This window comes from Mya arenaria, chromosome 3 (assembly GCF_026914265.1).
Source record: "Mya arenaria isolate MELC-2E11 chromosome 3, ASM2691426v1".
NCBI lineage: Eukaryota > Metazoa > Mollusca > Bivalvia > Myida > Myidae > Mya > Mya arenaria.
The window spans coordinates 84,084,259-84,103,196 of NC_069124.1; the positions used below are offsets into that span (position 1 = coordinate 84,084,259).

The 18,938-nt window shown below is 37.8% G+C and overlaps 2 protein-coding genes across 5 annotated transcripts in view; one reads left to right on the forward strand and one right to left on the reverse strand.

The window, feature by feature from the left end:
- Positions 1-2,331, forward strand: part of LOC128227179 (solute carrier family 4 member 11-like) — a 63,597-nt gene extending 61,266 nt beyond the window's left edge. For all 4 annotated transcript variants that reach the window (XM_052937452.1, XM_052937453.1, XM_052937455.1 and 1 more), the window contains one exon: positions 162-2,331. In XM_052937452.1, coding sequence (XP_052793412.1) covers positions 162-222 — 61 coding nt within the window. In that variant the 3' untranslated portion in view covers positions 223-2,331. The remainder of the gene's footprint in view (positions 1-161) is intronic.
- A 4,578-nt stretch (positions 2,332-6,909) lies between these two features.
- On the reverse strand, positions 6,910-14,050 carry LOC128227181 (serine/threonine-protein phosphatase with EF-hands 2-like). The gene is made up of 13 exons (XM_052937456.1): positions 13,975-14,050; positions 13,533-13,684; positions 13,084-13,245; positions 12,763-12,929; positions 12,102-12,138; positions 11,801-11,950; positions 11,455-11,535; positions 11,083-11,268; positions 10,472-10,623; positions 10,092-10,198; positions 9,635-9,798; positions 9,076-9,160; positions 6,910-7,070 (listed from the first exon to the last, which is right to left on the reverse strand). The coding sequence occupies exons 1-13, from the start codon at positions 14,045-14,047 to the stop codon at positions 6,910-6,912; spliced, it is 1,677 nt and encodes a 558-aa protein (XP_052793416.1). The 5' UTR covers positions 14,048-14,050.
- Positions 14,051-18,938: the final 4,888 nt, after the last annotated feature.

An 18,938-nucleotide genomic window follows, 5' to 3' on the forward strand; every position in this document is an offset into this window, starting at 1 on the left:
CATATAATCCTTGGAATAAAGTGCACATGGATGTGAATTCGATGCATTCTTTTGTTAAACAAAGTAGGTAATTATCAATGGCGGTCATAATTCTACTTAGCATTAAATCAGTTAAAGCTGTTTGGTATAGCTACATTGTTATGTTATTGGTTACTTTTTAGACAAAAGGTGATTCCCAAGATCATCCAGCAGAAATACCTGAGGGCCATGGACAGTCACTAACAGCGACCAGTTGTTGTTGTTGTTGTTGTTGTTTCCAATGGAAACGATTGTGCACTTGTTACTCATAGGACATGCAATTCCCTAGCAACATGCTGGCAATTCACTGTGATGACTTGTGTTTTATCTACAAAATATCATTTGTTATAAGGTATTTTATATTCAAATAAGATTGTGGTTATTGTTTCATTAGCCGTAGTGTTAAATGTTGATTCCTGCTGACTCCATATATTTGGTAGCATTTGGCATCATAGCTTTCTGAAAAACTAATATGTAAAATAAATTATCAAAAACACAACAGATAAAGAAGTCGCAGTTTGTATTTCAGAGTTTTCTTTCATCCGAAATCAGAACTGACCAAATTTTCAAGGTCAAAACAGTGTGTTTGCAATATTCTTATCAGTATAATATTAATATATATCCCTCCTTTACACATTTAACCATTTCAAATGATACCAAAACAATAGGAGATTGCCAGGCATCAAAGTTTCACATTATCCCGCACCGGATTCCTTGAATTGTATGTAGATGTTTATTGTTGTATAGTATTTTGTAAAATTTGAAGCATACTATTTTCCCTTTTTTCTTACAGTCTTCTGCTTAAACACTTACTAACAAAATACAAAAATGACGAATGAAATTTCAGACAAGTTAAGCATATATCACCAGAAATGACTGAATATATTTTAAGCTAATCAATCAACAAAAATATCGGTCTTTGTCACTTTATTATTTATATTTGTGTCTAATAAGGTGTTGTGAATTCCAATATACTGTACTTCAAAACATGCGTTGGATTTTGTCTGCCTTGTCAGTGTACCAGTAATCAAAATGCCATCAATATCTTTATTTGTTAGTACATATGGGTAACAGTTTCCATGACATTTGCATTGTTGCTAATCTATTTGCATTGTTGCTGATCAGGTAATGTTATGTGTTAATACAGTTGATGCTGCATAATGTAGATGTTAAATCCATTCCATTGTATTATTATATATATGTAATTTGTGTATGTTCAGTTTACATTATTTTTATAGAACTTGTAATTTCAAACTAAAGAATTATCTTTATGCAAGTCTTTCATTTTCCAAAGAATGTAATAATTTTTTATTTTGTTGTTTTTACTTAAATTTTATGTGTTCATTATCAACTATGAGTAGTTTATTTGAATTCCCATTTGGATATTTTAATTGATGATGACAAGTCTTGTTAGTTTGTATTCCAATTATGTGAAGGAGTAGATCAGCTTAATTTAAGCTCTACTGGCTCAAGGTCTGAAGAGCTTTTGCCATGACATGGTGTCTGTCGTCTGTCTGTTAACATGCTTGTGAACATGTTACAGTCTTCAGTTTTTATTGTATCTCAATTAAACTTATACAGTAGTTAGATATCCATGAGAGCTGGGTTCCTTAATTAAACCAACCATATCCACCCAGGCATGACTGGATTATGGCCCTTGAAATGCTACAGCCTTAGCAAAAGTGTTTTCTAAGGGAGACAACTTTGTACAGAGTGTTGTGTATGTTTTGTTTAATTGTAGCGGACCTTTGAGAAACATGGTTTACTGATTGCTTCCCTTTGACTGTGAGTAAAAAAAAAGGTCATGCCAGTAGAGTATAGGACCTCATGGGCCTCTTGTAGGAGTAACACTATCAAAATTAAATGTGAATTGCCAGTATTTTTTAACAAAACATTGTATGTTGTATATAGATATGTGTCATTGTTTAGTATAAAATACAGCTATATTTTTGTTTATATATATTTTTATTATTACAAAAGCCGTATGCCAAAATAATACTTCCATCAGATTATGTTGAAACAGATATGTTTTTCTCTGACATTACAGGAAATCTTCACATGAAGGCAAAGAAGGACACAATAGTGTTTGTTTTTAGATGGTGTGTTTTAGATGACATGTTTTTAGATAACGTGTTTTGAGCTTCACATTCTGCAATTTCATGTTTTCAAACTTCATTCTACAAATGTTATTTTATCAGGATGTTCAGGTTCTCAGAAAATGTGTAGCAACCTCTTAGCAATGTTAACATTGAACATGTTATGGATGTCATGTATTTGCATTTCATTCAAGTATGAATAAAGTACTGGTACTGATTTTGTTAAAAAACACCTTGATTATTATTAATAGCCATCTCCCGTAATCTTTGAGCTTGTTCCGCGAAAGACAATATAATCAGATAGTCGAAATGTCCTCAGATGAGCTATGCTGTGACCTTTTGACCTACTGTCTTACTTTTAGAGCTACAGCGATGAAATATGGACCATGCTACTGGTTTGCAAACAAATATCAATGTTGTGCCTTGATGACCTTTACCATTACAACATTTGACAATACTTGATCAAAGTTAAATCCAAAGTTGCCTTTCCATAAATAATACCCTCATTCATTCTCATAAATAACAAGGGTTTAAACCTCAGCCAGCTAAGCAATTAAGGGCGATCATGGCCCTCTTGCTGCTCTTTATTTCAACTAAAAACAAGTGATATAACCTATTTTGCAATCTGTAATGGCCAAAAACGTGTGTGTATTTTTATTTTTGTAAAACCTGTTTAATTATTATATTAGCAATAAAGTGATTTTGAGCTTACCTGAGCACCAATTGCTCAATGTGAGCTATTTAGATCGGTCTATGTCCGGTGTCCCATGTCCATTTTTATGCCCCAGAAGGTGGGCATATTAAAATCGCACCGTCCTTCCGTGTGTCCAGCTCAATAACTCGTGTCTGGGCTGTAACTTTCCCTTGTATGGACAGATATTAAAATAACTTGCCACATGTGTTCCACATACCAAGGCGACGTGTCATGTGCAAGACCCGTGTCCCTACCTCTAAGGTCAAGGTCACACTTAGTGTTTATTCACAATGGAGTGCTGCATATAAGGACATAGAGTATAGGTTGTCATGTCCGGGCTGTAACTTTCCCTTGTATGGACAGATTTTGAAATAACTTGCCACATGTGTTCCACATACCAAGGCGACGTGTCATGTGCAAGACCCGTGTCCCTACCTCTAAGGTCAAGGTCACACTTAGTGTTTATTCACAATGGAGTGCTGCATATAAGGACATAGAGTATAGGTTGTTGTGTCCGGGCTGTAACTTTCCCTTGTATGGACAGATTTTAAAATAACTTGCCACATGTGTTCCACATACCAAGGCAACGTGTAGCCTGCAAGACCCGTGTCCCTACCTCTAAGGTCAAGGTCACACTTAGTGTTTATTCACAATGGAGTGCAGCATATAAGGACATAGAGTAGAAGTTGTCATGTCCTGGCTGTAACTTTCCCATGTATGGACAGATTTTAAAATGACTTGCTACATGTGTTCGACATACCAAGATGACGCGTCGCATGCAAGACCCGTGTCCCTACCTCTTAGGTCAAGGTCACACTTAAGTGTTTATTCACAATGGAGTGCCTCATATAAAGACATAGAGTATAGGTTGTCATGTCCAGGCGGTAACTTTCCCTTGTATGGACAGATTTTAAAATAACTTGCCCCATGTGTTCCACATACCAATACGACGTGTCGCGTGCAAGACCCGTGTCCCTACTTCTAAGGTCAAGGTCACACTAAGGTGTTTATTCACAACAGAGTGCTGCATATAAGGACATAGAGTATAGGTTGTCGTGTCCGGGCTGTAACTCTCCCTTGTATGGACAGATTTTAAAATGACTTGCCACATGTGTTCCACATACCAAGACGACGTGTCACATGCAAGACCCGTGTCCCTACCTCTAAGGTCAAGGTCACACTTAGGTGTTTATTTACAGTGGAATGCTGCATATTTAAGGACATAGAGTATAGGTTGTCATGTCCGGGCTGTAACTTTCTCTTGTATCGACAGATTTTAAAATGACTTGCCACATGTGTCCGACATATCAAGACGACATGTCACGTGCAAGACCCATGTCCCTACCTCTAGGTTCAAGGTCACACTTAGTGTTTATTCACAATGGAATGCTGCTTATAAGGACATAATAGTGTAGGTTGTCAAGTATGGGTGGTATGTTTTTATGTTTAGAGGCAATTTAAAATAACTTGCCATATGTATTTGATACGTAAAGGCAAGATCAACTTTTCATGTACTGACCTTGTTCATAGGTCAATGTCACATTCGGGGGCATTCGTCACATACTGAGACAGCTCTTGTTCAGTGTCAACAATTGCTTATAAACATCTATAAACATCATCTGCTCCAAATCAGCATGGACAATTTTGTTGGAACTTCACAGGGATGTTCGGGTAGTGCCATTCAAAATTGTTCAAAGAAAAGAGTTCCCTGCAGAACTGTTGTCGCCATGGCACCTTAAAGGGGAAAAAAATCTTGACAAAAAAGCATGTGGCCTAGAGGTTAGATATTTTGTGTATTTCATTGTCTGGTGGTCGTGTACGAAGTATGTTTAAATTATAGGTTCAAATCTGGACCAACCCCTTTCTTACATACATTTCTTTCATACACAAGTTTCTTGCATACTTATATCAGGAAATCTTTGAAAATCTTCTTGTCTGAAACCATTACGTGTACACCCTTTCTATTTTGTGCGTATCATATAATGGTCCTCTATCAAGTTTGTTCAAATGTAGCTTGGGGGTCAAAACAGGCCCAGCTTGGGGTTACAAGTATCCTAAAACTTGTGTAAGAAACGCATTTTGTTAATATCTGATTTTTATGACTTTACTCAAGATGGAAGGGCAGCAAATCTTTGTTTTAGGGTCAAAACTGCCTCTTTTCAGAGAAAGTTTCTTATAGACTTATATAAGATAAACATTTTTTTTATATCTGATAGTTTTTATATACATGTAAAGTTTACTCTTGAAGCAAGGGGAACAAATCTCGCTTTATTGCCTCCCTTGCTCTTGTAGCTTACTCTTGGAATAGTTGTCTATTTTTAGAAACAAGGGAATAGATATAATACTATTACTACTTTTAATATTCTTAAATATAGTTACATTAAGAGTATATTGCTATTGCTTGGTATTACATCTTGTATACACACAAATTTAAAGATTTCTTTATTTAGGAAAGCTATTCTGTGAACGTTGGAGGTAGAAAAACATACTATTTTTTTGTAAATCTGAAGTGTCTCGATTCATATTTAGAAATTATTTTTGATAATTTAATCAATTTATAAAAACTTGAGATAGGTTAAACTAAAAAATCTTCTTGTCTGATCTTGAAAGTCATTGAGCTAAGATATCATTACTATTTGGACTATTTTTACAACTTCGGAAACAAAAATCATGATCGTTGTTAGATGATATTTTTATGAGTTTCCAATAGACTTATTAAGGGAAAACTTTTAAGATGTTTCTGTTTAAGCTTCACATCAATGAAATTCAAACTCTGTGATGGCATCTTTAGCAACCACATGCTTCAAGTCATGTCAATGTGCAGGCATCTTTTCAAGTCATGTCAGTGTGCAGGCAACTGCATTAAATCCAGTCAGTGTGCAGGCAACAGTACCAAGTCCTGCCAGTGTGCAGGCAACTGAACAAAGTATTGTGAGTGTGCAAGCAACTGAACAAAACTTTGTCAGTGTGCAGGCAACTGAACAAAGTCTTGTCAGTGTGCAGGCAACTGAACAAAGTCCTGTCAGTGTGCAGGCAACTGCTTTTAATCCTGTCAGTGTGCAGGTAACTGAACAAAGTCTTGTCAGTGTACAGGCAACTGAACAAAGTCTTGTCAGTGTGCAGGTAACTGAACAAAGTCTTATAAGTGTGCAGGCAATGGAACAAAGTCCTGTCAGTGTTTAAACAACTGTATCAAGTCCTGTCAGTGTGCAGGCAACTGTATCAAGTCCTGTCAGTGTGCAGGAAACTGTATCAAGTCCTGCCAGTGTGCAGGCAACTGTAACTAGTCATGTCAGTGTGTAGGCATCTGTATCAAGTCATGTCAGTGTGCAGGCAAAAAGTCCTGCCAAAGTAATGGAAAAAAGTCCTGACAGGGTGCAGGCAAAAAGTATGCCGGACGCACGGACGGACAGTGTGATTTGGTTATTCCCATCTTCTATGGCATTAAAACCTACCAGCCAGATGACGCTGAACGTGGCATCAGTTTGGAACGGCCATCAATGAGTATCTTAATTAAATGTGGCAGCTGTGATTTTAATATTGCATTACAATTCGCAAATACTTCTTGTTTGTTACCATGACTTTTAATGAATGAGAGTTGGTTAACCGTGCAATGTGGTGGAACATTATAGTGTTTATTTCTTTAAAAGGAACAATAAATCAAATACACTTATACAATTAAATATGTACATGTACACTAACATGATAAGGTCTCGTATATAATTTTATGTGCATTATACATGAATTTACAGCCATTAAATGTCACTGAGTCTGTGCAAATGAGAAAAACTTGTATTAATACTGGTTAATCGAACAGAAATAAGTTCAAGGAAACTAAGCCTCTTGACCGGCACCCGCAATGTCTGGCGCGTGTATGATGACGTCATCATTAGAATTGTCTCGTGTCACTTTTCTTGTTTGGTCCTTACCGAGGTTATCAACAATTCTGAAACAGGCGAAACAAAAGACGCTCAACATAAAAAATGATAAGAAACCTAGTTAGTTGTTTACTACGACGTGTTCGTTATAAAAATGGTCTGTAAATGATTCATTTTTTTAAATATAGCGACCAGGACCTCTACGGAACATTTATGTGTAGAATTACCTGAAAGCCTCTAGGAACTCGTTGAAGTCTATGCAGCCGTCGTTGTTTAGGTCGAGGCTGTGGGCAATGTCACTGATCTCCGCCTCTTTCAGCCGGATGTCAAGCTGGCGTGTGAGGATCGTCAGCGCGTCTTCAAACTCCTGCATCGAGATGTGACCTGAAAACACGTCTCGTCCGTCATACTTAATTGTCGAAATGACGTTAGCAATTATGGTGTACCCCGACCGCAATCTAGAGAACAGATCTAGCTATTACTCGTGCTCGAACTAGAATTGAACGCCTTATTTGGTGACTTTCATATAAGTATTGGGAATGAAAACGAATAGCAAAATTGATAATTCAATACTCGGTATCGTTTGATCGAATATTTGATTACCAAAATGAATATTTCAGAACTTCAAGTTTCATGTAACTATTATGATTTGCTATACCGTAGGCAAGACCGTTTTACCGTTCTTTGTAGATGGTACTCGACTTCATTGTACTCCCAGGCAAATCAACGGACACTCTTTTACACCCAGAAGAACCTCTAAAATCCCCATTTCACAAGAAAAAAAATATTAAAAATTGTAAAAAAATCGTATTTGTAAACACGAAGATTGATCGGCGAAGACCGTCTTTCCCGGTTGAAAGACCTTCTACGCAAACGGAGGGTCGGCCGTACGGTACACAATACTCGCCGAGAGGGGTATCTACTTTTCGATAATATGCATTACCTCAAAGATTCCTCTAATGTACAGGAAAGTCAACATGTGGGTGTATAGGGCAACTCCATGAGTGGAATGATCCATTTAAATGTATCGAAAACATGAAATTCCTTCTTTAGCCTGTTATTGAAAACTTAGTGTTTATTTACCCGACGATGGGTTCCTAATTGACATATGAAGCGCGTGCAGTTTATTGTCATCTCGCTCACTCCTTGCAAATCATTTTAAATAAACCCGACAAACGAACTTTATACATAACAACAGTTGCAAGCAAAAGGTTTATTATTTTATTTATTCAACAACAATTAAAAAAAGAATATTCCAATGCCGGTTTTGACGTTCGAATACCAAACGGATGTTCGATCGAATAGCACAAAAGGCATTTTATTTTTCAATACATAGCTGAAACATTTTGGAGCATTCCCAACAAACTATTTTTTACTCTTTAATAGCATGCAGATTTGGGGTTATAAATAAATTGATACCATAAAGGAAGTTCAAAAGATTTTTCAAGAAACATTTGTAAATTAAAAGAACTGCGTATGCATGTACTACTCTGGTAGAATGTGGTCGTTTTCCTCTGTGCGCTACGTATCTTGTTAATTGCATTAAATACTGTTGTTAACTATTAACCAGGTCTAATTATAGACACCCTAAAAACTGCTACACAGTGTTAATCTCGCTAGATGACGCCGAGCGAAATTATACGGCATCCAACATCAAAACTTTGTTATTTACATTCGGGTTTGGAAACATTTGGTTTGAACAAGATGTATTAGATATATTTATATATGATTATGCTTTTAGACAACGATTGATTGACTGTTTCGTCCAAAACTGGCATAATGGTGTTAGTAATTTTTCAAGGTGTCACCATTATATATTATTAAATACAGAGATGTACCTACATCTGTAAATTCCATTAAATTATAAGACTGCTAGATTTCGCGGTTCAAACCATTAACTAAACATGGAATTTTGTAGATATATAATTACTCCATCAGATTAGAGACATTGCACTATGTATTGTCTAAATCAATAAATGTATTTGGCATTTAGCGGTTGTGAAAAGCATGCATTCTTTAAATGTCCTTAATTTAATATTATTCGTAGATAATATCTTTTTAATTGATTATCATCTGGTAATAATTTAAATGAGTTCTACTATTTTAATGTCTGCTGAAAATGATAATACAAAGTTAAAGTAAACAATCTATGTATACCATCTGTTAAACATGATAAATATGTTAATCTTATGTTGCAACTACAATACTATGTTTTTGTAGAGTTTGTGTATTTTGGGTCGGTAGTCTTTGTTTACTTGAATAAACTGAATTGAATTCATTTGAATGTTATTAAGCAGCTGATGCGTGGTTTAAATAATGTAAGTCTTTCGTCTTGTTGGTGGTCCTGGTCCATCAACACCAGCATTTATTAGTATAAGTGTCATATTACCAGAGTGATCGGTGTCTATAAGGCGGAAGATTGTCTCCAGGCTGTTCCGGTGCTTGTATAGTGTCTCCGTGATTGACGGACCGTTCTGGGAAAAATATATGTTGAAAAAATACTTAATATGAAAGACAGCCAACTTCATTTAAAACAAAAATTATAAAGTTATACCTAGGCAACGGAAATGAATGAAGGACCACACAAAACAGAAATCAAATTTGAAATCGGTTAATTTCCACCCAAACAATAAGTAAAGAAATGTAGGTTTTTAACTTTAATGATAGGTCGAAATGATGTAGTTCTTTCATTCCAAAATCATAACTTTCAAAATCATAACTGGGCATTCCGTACGGAGATGTGTTTCATTGATGTCGCTTTATTTTGCAATTTCGGCTTTCGACTTAAGCACTGAATATGCTATCATATGTACATTACATGAAGTGTATTACTTATTTGTATTTAATAAGGTTTATTGAATAAATTGTAACTGGCTAGCTTTAATGGATGTTAAGATAAGAACTAATACAGCACCAGTTCTGCTCATTGCCGAGCTGTTATTACCTACCCCGCTGTATTTGTGTTTCACCTCCAGCTCCTCAAACGTGCTTTCGTACATGACGTCACCGTTGTTGTCACACTTGGCAACCTTCGTCTTCAGCATTCTCCATGGTAACTCCATTTCCAGCACCGTTTCCATGGCAAAACACCAGTCACTGCTCGACAACTTCCCTATAACCAGTATTTTCAACCACCAGTATAATTCACCAACGGAATCATTATAATAATCAATGGGTTCACGTATCTTTCAGCATTTCAAGAGCCTTAAGTACAAAAAAATTAATGATACCGTCATTACACATTTCTATGAACTTGAAAATATAGCGAACAATAATTACCTTTGTAATATAAGTTTGTAAAGAGAAGTTTTAACCATGCAGCTTTCTGACGAGTAATAGAATTCAGTAAAAGTCGTCAGGGAGTACAAAAACACTAACTAGCCCAAGGATAGTGCAGAACATTACCTGTGTGATTGAGATCATAATTGGTGAATTCTTTGAGAAGCTCACACTTTGAAGCCAGGATTCTGTCTTTGAGGTCTTGAAGAGCGGACTGCTCGACATGATTGATCCTGGAAAAGTATCATCTAACCAATCATAACGAGACATACTGGTAATTGCAATGTGTCTTCTGAGACTAAAGTAAAAAAGTAAAAGACTGCTTATATTGTTTTTATAACCTATATTACTAAAATTCGACCCAGTGGCTATTCTCTTGATAATACGTCCTTAGATTGTATATATCATATAATTAAGCCGAGCTCTGTTGTAACGCTAACAATATCATAATTAATTTAAAAAGCAAATGTCCGTTCTTCCACGTGTGTGTGAGTTTAGGGGTGTACCTCTGAGTAAAGGAGACTTTCCTTAGTGCGGGGCTGTGGGCGGACATGTACTGGACGACCCGGCACTCGAGCCCCGACCCCTGGATCCGAACGTACGCCCCTAGGTTGCTCCCCATCTCGTAGTAGTTGGAGGCCGAGAACACCGTCAATACCTACCGGGAAAGAGAAGAGAAGTTTCAGCGCCAACAAACTTCTCCGTAGCTTCTAAAACTACCCTTGCGGTTGTCAAGCTCCAAACCTCTAGTCAATAAAGTTTTAGTCAAAGAAAGGCGATGCCAATTTCTACCATAAAACAACATTTTGTAAAATAATATATATATATATATATATATATATATATATATATATATATATATATATATATATATATCCACACCAATGTGATCGAATGGGTTAAAAGGTGCATTCAAACGCAAAACTATTATCTTTATGACAATGATCAATTTTAACGTTTTCTAATATATATATTATTATTATATATAACAACATTATGTAAAATTATCGATCGTACGAAGGCAGAATATATAGGTGCACCGCTTTAACCATTCGACTAGGTAACATTGACGTGGCAGGAAAAACCGTCATCGACCCTCCATCGTGACCACACGTACCTGCCCGTTGTGTGTATACTCGTAACCGTCCGACTTGCACTCGTGTGAGCGGATGAGGAGCTTTAAGCCGTTCTGCTGCAGAAAGTTGGCAGTAACGTCTGCCCCGAAATAGGTGCCACCGCCCCGGAAGGTGTTCGGGTAGCAGCCGTCAGCGGCCCGTGGGTCGCTCCACAACAGGTCGAGCACCTGGAAATATACTTATAAATAGTTTTATTAAGATTTTTTTTAAATATGTTCCTCCTGTCAATACAATGACTAATTTATACTTGTATTATTCAGTAGCTTCAAGCATGACAACCGAGGTAATTTTACTTTACATATCAAATCGACCTGGTAATGTAGTTGCAAATGAAAGCAGACGGCCATACGGACCTGTTTCCACTCCAGCAACTCTTCCTGAGACATGGTGCTGATGTCGTCACAACCGCCTGGAGGCTGCAGTGTTGACATGTACTGGGGACAGATATATGTACATTGTGTAAAAGGTAATGTGGCACATTGTGAATACCGGGTATTAACTAGAGTTGAAAAATGCGACGTCATGATTCCACAAGTTCAAATTACCATGTAAGTAAGGCTTCGAGTATGTATTTACTATGCAATTCACTAGTCTAGGGTCAGTATGTTTCAGTTATTTGTTCCAGCTAGGATGTAGAAGATCCAACGAGACATGCTATCTATCTATTAAGAATTCACGAAACAAACGGTCACTCCGTACCCTGTGCCTGTCGATTTTGGCCAACAGTTTCAGATCTGTCGTGTCCGAGATGCCACCATGGCAGACGAGAATCTGCTCGTCAACTACGGTCGCCAGGGGCAACCAGCTGAACACGTCCTTAAACAGGGAGATCACCTTCCGGGAATGTTCCTGTAGGAAAACAATTCCCATATCATATCAATTGGCGTGCGTTATTAAATTTAGCATTTAATTAGGAACATCCATAGCCAGTGAACAATATTATGCTCCGTATTACAGGCTTTTATTAGGCGCAAATGTCAATATGATACCGTCTACTTACTCGATACTTCATTTGTAGCTCCTTCACGAAGCCATATCTGAAATATATTGTATAAACAGACACCTTACTTCCTGTTCAATATATCAAACGGAAATCGTAGAAGCATGTATAGTGAACATATAATTATCGTTTTTGTTGTTATAAAAAAATATGATATGTGTATTCTTAAAGCTGCACTCTCACAGATTGAACGTTTTGACAACTTTTTTTTATATTTTGTCTTGGAACGATACAATTTTTGCGAAAATCCATGGAAACCAGTGATATAAGACTGCTGACAAAAATAGATCGAACATTTTTATATTTAAGTTCAAAAATTAATGTTTTATTTATTTTTCTTAAACCGTTAATAACGGTTAACGCCATAAAAAATTAATTTTCGAACGGAAATATGCAAATCTGTGATCTGATCTTTTGTCAGCAATCTTTTATCACTCGTTTGCAGATATTTACGCAAAAGTTTTCTCATTCCAAGAATATTTCTTTCTGTAAAAACGGTAAATCTGTGAGACTGCAGCTTTAAAACAGTTAAATGGTCACGTCGCCTTGAAGTATTTCAAAGCAAATGATCTCAAGTTTGAATCAATGCGAAAGCGTGCACACACACTCGAGAGCGCGTACACGTCTGAACACGCGCATATACACACGCGCGTATACGCACCTTATGTTCATAACGTGGTCCTCGTGGTTGCCCCTATTCAGGTAGACCTCGTTCGGGTTCATGAGAAAGCACGAGAAGAGCACAAGCGCAACTTCCGTAGAGAACTGGCCGCGGTCAACGAAGTCCCCGTTAAATATGTACGGGTTGTTGACGGACGGTAGCCCATTCTGGAGTACGGATTCAAGATATAGATACCCTTTATTCAATGTCAATCATCATTTCACATCTGTATTTTTTTCCAAATCTTATAAAGACGTTGATCTCAATAGTATTACGTCATCATTTAAAACGAGAGTTTTCATTTGGGTTCTGTATACTGACCTTATGAAAGATCATGTAGAGGTCTGATAGGTTGCCGTGGAGGTCGCCACACACAGTGACCTGCTTGGAGAGAGATGTGCTGGCGTACCGGATGTTCCCCTGGGCCTTTAACAGCCGCCGCACCTCCAGCAGCAGCTGCACCGTGTATTTGGCGTGCAGCGTCTGTCGGGTAGATAAGTGGCTGACAATGTTATAATTCCGTCTTATTACAGAAAGTCAGAATGAGACTATAATAGCGAGGCAATCGTTGTTATCAATACTGTTGCTATGGTCGTTTCTGCTTGACGTGTTGAACAGTATCTGTCATCGATATTACACCATGATGACGATGACGATGATGATGATGATGATGATGATGATGATGATGATGATGATGGTGATGATGATGATGATGATGATGATGATGATGCTGATGATGATGATGAAAATGAAATAATGATTATTGTTACCAGTTTTCGTTTGAATGATTGGACCATCTTGTGTAACTGGTTAAGAGTGAGCGGAAAGGTGAGATGGGGGCCCTTGTACGTCTTCTCCACTTCCACCCCATCCAGAAGGTTGTTAAGAGTGTCACCCATCCGGTCCACCATCGTCTGTGTGTCTGCAATAATAAAATCTGTAAAGGTAGAAAACGCAAGCACATTGTCGCTTGAGTATACCAGCTGGTCATTGTAAAATTTCAAAATCTTTGTTCCATGGTAAAGTTACATAAGTAATCATTCGCCATTAACATAATGTGACACGATTGAATGGCATATCTTCTGTTCAGTTAAGATCAAAGTCACCAAATGGTACACTTCTTCACGAATTATTTAGCATGCTCTAATGGAATATGTTCATGTTTTCTACTGAACCTATTCGCCAATGTTTCTGACATAGGCGGTGGCGTACCGTAGATTGAATTTCGTTTGTTTACGTTAAACGCCTGGATGAGCGGCGCCGGTCCATCCCCGTCCGCCACCATGTTGGACAGCATCGCGTTGAAGAAATTATGTAGCTGTAAATCACACGGTTAAATATGTATATATAGTTATTTATACTAAATATATATTAATATACCATAAATTGTAGATCGTTTAACTTCATCGGCTAAATAAACAGAGACATCCATGTGGTTTCTGTGTCGTTCTCTTAAACTCCTCATTTTGCATTACTATCAATATGTGATTTATGCACAGAAATCGCCGATCTGAGTCAGATATTTCTAATTGCATGCTTGCTGCAAACTATACAGTTTTATCGAAGAACACATGCATGTCGTTCTTGTTCAATTTGGTATTAAATCTGATCCCGAGTACCATATACCAACCATGAGTTGGTCCTATTCCCGAGTACCCTATACCAACCGTGAGTTGGTACCATTGCCCGAATACCCTGTAAAAACCGTGAGTTGGTCCCATTTCCCTGAGTACCCTTTACCAACAATGGGTCAGTCCTATTTCCCAAAATCCATATACCAACCGTGACTTGGTACCATTCCCCCTGAGTACCCAATACCAACTGTGAGTGGGTACAATTCCCCTGAGTACCCTTTACCAACAATGGGCCAGTCCTATTTCCCAAATACCCTATACCAACCGTGAGTTGGTACCATTCCCCCTGAGTACCCTTTACCAACAATGGGCCAGTCCTATTTCCCAAATACCCTATACCAACCGTGAGTGGGTACAATTCCCCTGAGTACCCTTTACCAACAATGGGTCAGTTCTATTTCCCAAATATCCTATACCGACCGTGAGTTGGTACCATTCCCTCTGAGTACCCTTTACCAACAATGGGCCAGTCCTATTTCCCAAATACCCTATACCAACCGTGAGTGGGTACAATTCCCCTGAGTACCCTTTACCAACAATGGGTCAGTCCTATTTCCCAAATACCCTATACCAACCGTGAGTTGGTACAATTCCCCTGAGTACCCTTTACCAACAATTGGTCAGTCCTATTTCCCAAATACCCTATACCAACCGTGAGTTGGTACAATTCCCATGAGTACCCTTTACCAACAATGGGTCAGTCCTATTTCCCAAATACCCTATACCAACCGTGAGTTGGTACAATTCCCCTGAGTACCCTTTACCAACAATGGGTCAGTCCTATTTCCCAAATACCCTATACCAACCGTGAGTGGGTACAATTCCCCTGAGTACCCTTTACCAACAATGGGTCAGTCCTATTTCCCAAATACCCTATACCAACCGTGAGTTGGTACAATTCCCCATGTACCCTATACCAACCATGAGTCAGCCAACTTCCCTGAGTACCCTATACAACCGTGAGTTGGTCTTACTCCCGGAGTTCCCTATACAAACCGTGAGTTGGTACCATTCCCCGAGTACCCTATACCAATCATGAGTCAACCTTATTCTTGGAGAACCCTATACAAACCTTGAGTTGGTCCCATTCCCAAGAGTACCCATCCCCGGAGTACCCAATACCAACCGTGAGTTGGTCATGTTCCCGGAGTACCCTATAGAAACCGTTATTTGGTACCAGACCCTAGAGTACCCCTTTACCAACCATGAGTTGGTCCTATCCCCGGAGTACCCTAAACAAACCGTGAGTTGGTCCCATTCCCCAGAGTACCCATCCCCCGAGTACCCTTTACCAACCGTGAGTTGGTCATGTTCCCGGAGTACCCTATAAAACCGTGATTTGGTACCAGACCCTAGAGTACCCCTTTACCAACCATGAGTTGGTCCTGTCCCCCGGAGTACCCTATACAAACCATGATTTGGCACTATTCCCCGAGTTCCCTATACAAACCGTGAGTTGGTCTTTGACCTTTATCCCCGAATACCCAACCCAAACCTCGAAATTGTCCCATACCCCAAAGTACCTAATTTTAAACTGGAGTTGGCCCTAATCCCCGAGTATCTAATGCCACGCTGGAGTTGGTCCTATTTCGCAAATTAAAATACCAAAGTCGAGTTGGTCCTAATGCCACAATTCGCCCAATGGCAATGTTAAGTTGATCGTATTTCCACCCAATACCTACAAGGTCATATTCATACGATTTTCGAGTCTCAACACCAGTATTGAATTGGCCCTATATCAATATTTAGACGTTCCTTTCAATACTACCACAAGTCATAAATATCAACATAGAGTTGGCCCTATATTCCCACCAGTACCCAATACAAAAATTGAGTTTGTCCTATTCACACAAGTAGCCAATACCAAAATTGAGTTTATTCTGTTTCCATGAAAACCTAATACCTAAATTGAGTTTGCCCTTTTTCCACGAAAGCCTTATACAAAAATTGAGTTTGCATTATTTCCACGACTACCCAATACTAATCTTCAGTCGGTCTTGTTTCCATATGCACGAATACCTTGAGTTGGTCCTGTTCCCCCGAATACTCGATTGACTGGAATATATTCCAGGTGCAGCGGCGGCGGATCTCAAGGTTCGCACGATATCGCCGGTACCACTTCTGAATGAGCACTGCTGACCGGATACCTGCAACACACAGGTCTCTCACAAATCTGCGCAACACATCGAACATGGAGAGTAGAGTGTATACTTGTAAAGTAAGGTATTGATCGGTCTGTTTGTTGAGCTTTAACAATGCAATAACGTTGCTCTGTTATGCTGGTCAGCGAAGAAGCTCGCAATATCATCGAATAATATAGAATTGACCTAGGGGATCTACTTACTGTTGGTAGTGCTGTCTGATGGCCGGTCCTTCAGAGAGGGCGCGCATCCCATCACGTGGTTTCCCCGCGAGTGAACATGACCCGGGCTGCAACAAACATACCGGCCGCAAATATGCTGAGTGTTCGCATTCACAAAGTTAGGTAACAATTTATACTTAAAAGAAACAATTTCAAAAACACTGAAATCGACCTAAATACAATGTATACATTATGTCAGAGCGGCTGCCGCCTTGTTATTCAACAACGTTTTAAATAGTTTTGTTAAGAACCTATCTTTATTTTTATTTTATTTTTTAATCCGACATTTTGCCTTTGATTAATTATTAATTGATTGATATCAAGGCATTTGTCAACATGATGATATAAGTTATATAAAATAAATGGGGGGGGGGGGGATAGACATTTCTAAGAGATTATCATGTCACAATACAATTTAACGAAGAAAATAAAATTGAGCAATGTGACAAATTTGAAATAATCTGAATCGCGGCCAGCTGGTTCAAGAGCTCATGTAAACGAACGTTTCTCATACATTTTTAAAACACTCGAAATGAAAATGATTTAGAAAGTAGAATTAAAATGTCATTATTGAAACACTCTCCTCTACGCAAATTCCGTGTGAACAAAAGCACCTATACACTTTACGCTATCTTTGTTATTGAAGGATTGTTCAAACATTAATATTGACAGATATCGATATACGATTATATTTTTTTATTCCATAACATTGATCCGATGCGTATACAGAGGCAGGTTACTTCCTTTCGCTGCAAATTATTTAGCGTATGTTGTCTGTTAATTGTGGATATTGTCAACCTCTAGAGCTCTCCACGTCCGTCATTAGCGCGAGTGCTACAAACGGCTATAGGTGTGTAAATCGTTTATGGTTGTTATTGGGTTACCATGGAAACAAATCAATAGGCGATTCCGTATTTATTTGCCGTGTTTCCTCTATACGCCACCTGTTATCTTTTGATTAAAAACATTTTCTAAATAGTTGGTCGGTTTCTTTTTATCATTAAAAGTAATGGATCAGCAAGTCGTAACCTAAGCATTTCTACTTTTCATAAATGTGTCAAAAGAAAAGTATGCCGCGGGATGCCAATGCGTGAACGCGACGTCAGAATTTAATATGGTTCATTGTTGTAGCATCGGGTCACGTGATCAATATGGTTCATTGTTGTAGCATCGGGTCACGTGATCAAAATGGTTCATTGTTGTAGCATCGGGTCACGTGATCAATATGGTTCATTGTTGTAGCATCGGGTCACGTGATCAATATGGTTCATTGTTGTAGCATCGGGTCACGTGATCAAAATGGTTCATTGTTGTAGCATCGGGTCACGTGATCAAAATGTTCCAGCCAACATTATTATCGAAACATAAAACTACATACTATGTTTGATAAAAAAAAAACTTTTTGTACAATTATAAAGATACAAAAAAAACAACAACGAATGTCTTGTACCGTTAACTTACAAACCTTTAGACACACTTAATGGGTATTCACTAGCTTGTCCCCAAACGCGTATGATACGGGTTTTTTTTTTATAGACAGACAGACAGACAGACAGTTTATTGACTTACACATAGTACATCGTCACAACACATACATATTATAATACAATTTGTCAACGTGTATGGGCCATGAAAATAAACAATAATAAATACACATTACAACATACAAATATGTAGAAGAAAAAATGAAAAAAGACAATAAATAATAAATGAGAAGGTGAACATGGTTTAGAAATGAAATTAAGTATTGACATTTAGTAAGCTTGATCTTATTTTAAGAGATTCGTTAACAATGATACAAAGTTTTAAGAGTTCCGTTCTGTTAGTTGAATTTATTAACTGGATATATTTAAATACTGACGGCTTTACAATATAGTATTTCTTTATATATTTCCTTCTAAGAGCATCAAAATAAGAACAGATGCATATAAAGTGAAATTCATCTTCGATATCCAAAGAATTACAGCATTGACAATATCTTTCAGCTCTAGGTATGTTATTTCTGGCATATCTATCAGTTTGATTACGAAGCGGATGAACAGATAGACGTAATCGACTAAAGTAAAATATTAAATTTCCTGGTAAAATATCTAAGTAAGTTTCATATGTAAAACATGATTTAACTGTTCTATACATATCCAATACGCTACAATTTTCAACTGTTCTGAACCAATCTTGTT

Excerpts from the sequence above, each read along its gene's own strand:
- LOC128227181 (XM_052937456.1), bottom strand. The coding sequence starts at position 14,047 with ATGGTGGCGGACGGGGATGGACCGGCGCCGCTCATCCAGGCGTTTAAC. Across the intron at positions 11,269-11,454 it reads AGTTGCTGGAGTGGAAACAG|GTGCTCGACCTGTTGTGGAG; the intron begins GTCCGTATGGCC and ends GTATATTTCCAG. Across the intron at positions 7,071-9,075 it reads TATAGACACCGATCACTCTG|GTCACATCTCGATGCAGGAG; the intron begins GTAATATGACAC and ends ACGTGTTTTCAG.